At 31.6% G+C, this 3,295-nt stretch overlaps 1 protein-coding gene across 1 annotated transcript; it reads left to right on the forward strand.

The window, feature by feature from the left end:
* Positions 1–1,870: 1,870 nt before the first annotated feature.
* On the forward strand, positions 1,871–3,096 carry LOC108758942 (uncharacterized; the record flags this gene model as incomplete). Its single annotated transcript, XM_018504185.1, has 3 exons — positions 1,871–2,649; positions 2,806–2,905; positions 2,986–3,096. Coding segments are annotated over exons 1-3 (990 nt in total), but the record flags the coding sequence as incomplete, so codon positions are not given.
* Positions 3,097–3,295: the final 199 nt, after the last annotated feature.

Raw genomic sequence — 3,295 nt, forward strand, 5'->3', positions numbered from 1 at the left:
TTCCCGCTCTTTCCGAATCCGGTGTCGAAAATAGGGGTTCTCATTTTAAAAAATTATTTTGACCTTCAAATAACCTTAAAAATTGACCTTAAGGTCAAAACCAATAATGCAGAAAGATGACCCCCATTGTGAACAACTTTTGTTTAAACAATATTTTTTGTATAGCGCTTACTTTTGGAGATATTTGGGTGGATCGTTTAAAATGGCCCACCAAAGCGTGAGTAAGAAATTTTATTTCTCAGTGTGATGAAACTAAATATTACATTTTCAAAAAAAGCATTTTGATAATTGTTTCATTTTTTTAATTACTATTTTATCTTATGTATAAATTTAAATAAATTATTCCTATTTTTCTTTAGAAGACAAATAAGAGCATCTAATAGAAATTATGATACAGCTAAAATTAATTTTACATTTATCAATTACATATATATGAAATCAATGCTGTTTTATTGTACCTGTTAACTTTTGTGCACGACTGTAACTCGCGAGCAAAAGTATAACCTGACGTATCACAAACTAATACACATCAGTTTTTAGTCAATAGTCTTCGAAACTATAATCTAGACTTCACAATGTATTGTGCATAAAGAACAAAAATCAATGCAATAAGCGTAATACATATGGTGTAGTATTATTTTAAATATATTCTTATTTAATTTAAATCATTGCACAATTTTTCTTTTCCTAAAGCAAGCAGCATTTCAACATTATATAAGCTAGAAGTGAGTTATATAATAAGTAATCTCTCTTTGCTTCGAAACCATGCACTCGGAAATCTATCTTACACAGCATTAAAATCTCCGGCACGTGATCAAATATTATTCCTACAGAGCACAGAAACTTTATTATTTAATTGCCCATACTTTAATTTTAATTGATGAAATAATAACTATGATATAAATAACATAGTACTGTTTATTGTTTAAGATACAGTGATAAATGCAGTTCCTTATCCATAGAAATTCTACCAATAAATCGTGTTTTTCTTATACAGTTGCTATTATTAAGTAAGTTTTTTTAAACGTCGATCTTTTGATTAAGTTCAACAGAATAACTTTCAGTCTCTTACTATGGGGTAAAATGGCAAATAAGATTGCGTGCAACATTTAAAAAGTTTTCTATGCATACATTGTACATTCGCTAAATGTGACTTTTCATTTGCAAATTGTAACAGAGTCAGTTAAAAACGATTATTTTCCAGCCAAACAAAAAACTTCATCGGAGTATTAAAACGACATAATGTTTTTATTTTTAGCCTCTCGCACAATTACAAGTTATCGTAGAATATAGTAAGATACTGTAAAAGTATAAGTAATTTTTATTTTTATTTTATCACCTTAGTATCTTTCTAAGATAGTTGATGTATTGATGTTTTTGTTACGGCATCTTTTAATACAAAATCGATATTTTTTTACTAAATACCCATTCTTAGAGCATTAATGTTGTCAAAACTATTGAAAACATCATGACTATTGTCACATATATTAATCTCTAAGCAAATTGAAATATTTCGATATGTATTGTAATATGTATTATGTAATTAGAACCATTGTGGGCGGTCAATGTCCAACGCAATCATGAGTTATGATTCAGGAAGTAAAGTTGAAGCCATCAAAAAGATTATTCTAAGTTTAAAAAAAAATGTATACTATGATGAATGGGAACACTATTCATGGAAAGCGATTCCAACCCTCGGTGAGCAAGTTGACTTAGAAACTCTACTGCTTTCAAACTTTCTTCTTCATATACATTGTGATCTATAATGCGCGCAAGCGCAAATGATGAATTTATTTTATTGACAATTCGTATTCGCATTGTCAGTAGCCACCCAGTTTGAGTAAAGGCTTCGCATAAGATCAACAAAAGAATGTTGCGCAACGAGTATTATAAAGACGACATAACTTACATTACATATTTGACGCGAAACGTTTTGAGCTTACTCGGAGTATGGCCGTCTTATAGTAAAAAATCAACCCTCGAGAAAATTTGGAAGTACTTCTTAATCTCTATCTGTTACATTCTCCTCTGTTCTGTCCTGATACCTGGTACTCTTTTTTGGTTGGTCGAGAAGAGATCACGCGTCAGGATCCGAACAATACCTCTGCTTCTTTTTGGCTTCATAGCCTGTGGTAAATATAGCAATTTGGTATTCCATGAGAAAAACATAAAACGCTGTTTGCAACACATCGAGGAAGATTATAAAGTTGTTACCAACACGAAAGCCCGGAACACGATGATCAAATCTGCAAAAATTGGAAGACGTCTGGTTACACTTTGTGCGATTTTCATGTACGCCAGCGGGTTCTCTTTTCGACTGATCTTGCCATTTGCCAAAGGAAAAATCGTAACTCCACAAAATGTTACGATCAGACCTCTGCCTTACCCGGCTTACTTCATTTTCTTCGATGTACAAGTCAGCCCCACTTACGAGCTGATCTTTGCAATGCAAATATTATCCGGGATAATCACTAACTCGATAACAACAGGTTTATGTGGTCTTGCGGCGGTCTTTGTGATGCACATCTGCGGCCAGTTAAAAATCTTGATGAGTTTGATGAGAAATTTTGTCAAGGAGAAATGGCTAGAGAAACGAGAATTTAACAGGAAGCTGGCAATAATGGTTGAACATCAAATAAGAATTCGAAGGTAAGAGTTTTAGTTTTATTAAAATTATGTATATGCAGTGACTAAACAGTTGTAACAAGTAATTATTTATTAATCGGTATTTAACATTATATTCGTACAGACAATTCTAATTTTTTATTTTTTGAATGTATTGATTCGGTACCGTCAACATTTCAGTTTTTTGCAATTGGTAGAGAATACTCTACAACAAGCGTGTCTAATAGAATTGATGGGATGCACGATGTTAATCTGCCTTCTAGGATATTTTATAATAATAGTTCGTAATTTATAATATATTCGGGAGTTTCAATAACAAAGCAAAAAAAAGTAATATTTCCAATAATATAATATTTGTAGGAATGGGAAAATAGCAATTCATTAGCTATGAGCTCTTATTTTACAGCACTTATGTCCATGTTGATAAACATCTTTATGTTTTGTTACACTGGTGAACAACTTACTGTTCAGGTATGTCTGTTCAAACCTTTTCCTCGAAAAATGATATCGTACTTCGGTATGATATATGTAGCAATTATTTTTATACTAAATACAAGCTTATTCGGGCCTATGACGGTCAAAGCTAGATTTTTTTTGCCTAAATAACTCTCAGTGGATTATCTATATCCTATATATGTACATGCATATATATCATATTTTTGTAGTTATT

The sequence above is a fragment of the Trachymyrmex cornetzi genome, unplaced genomic scaffold (assembly GCF_001594075.2).
Source record: "Trachymyrmex cornetzi isolate Tcor2-1 unplaced genomic scaffold, Tcor1.1 scaffold1600, whole genome shotgun sequence".
Lineage (NCBI taxonomy): Eukaryota > Metazoa > Arthropoda > Insecta > Hymenoptera > Formicidae > Trachymyrmex > Trachymyrmex cornetzi.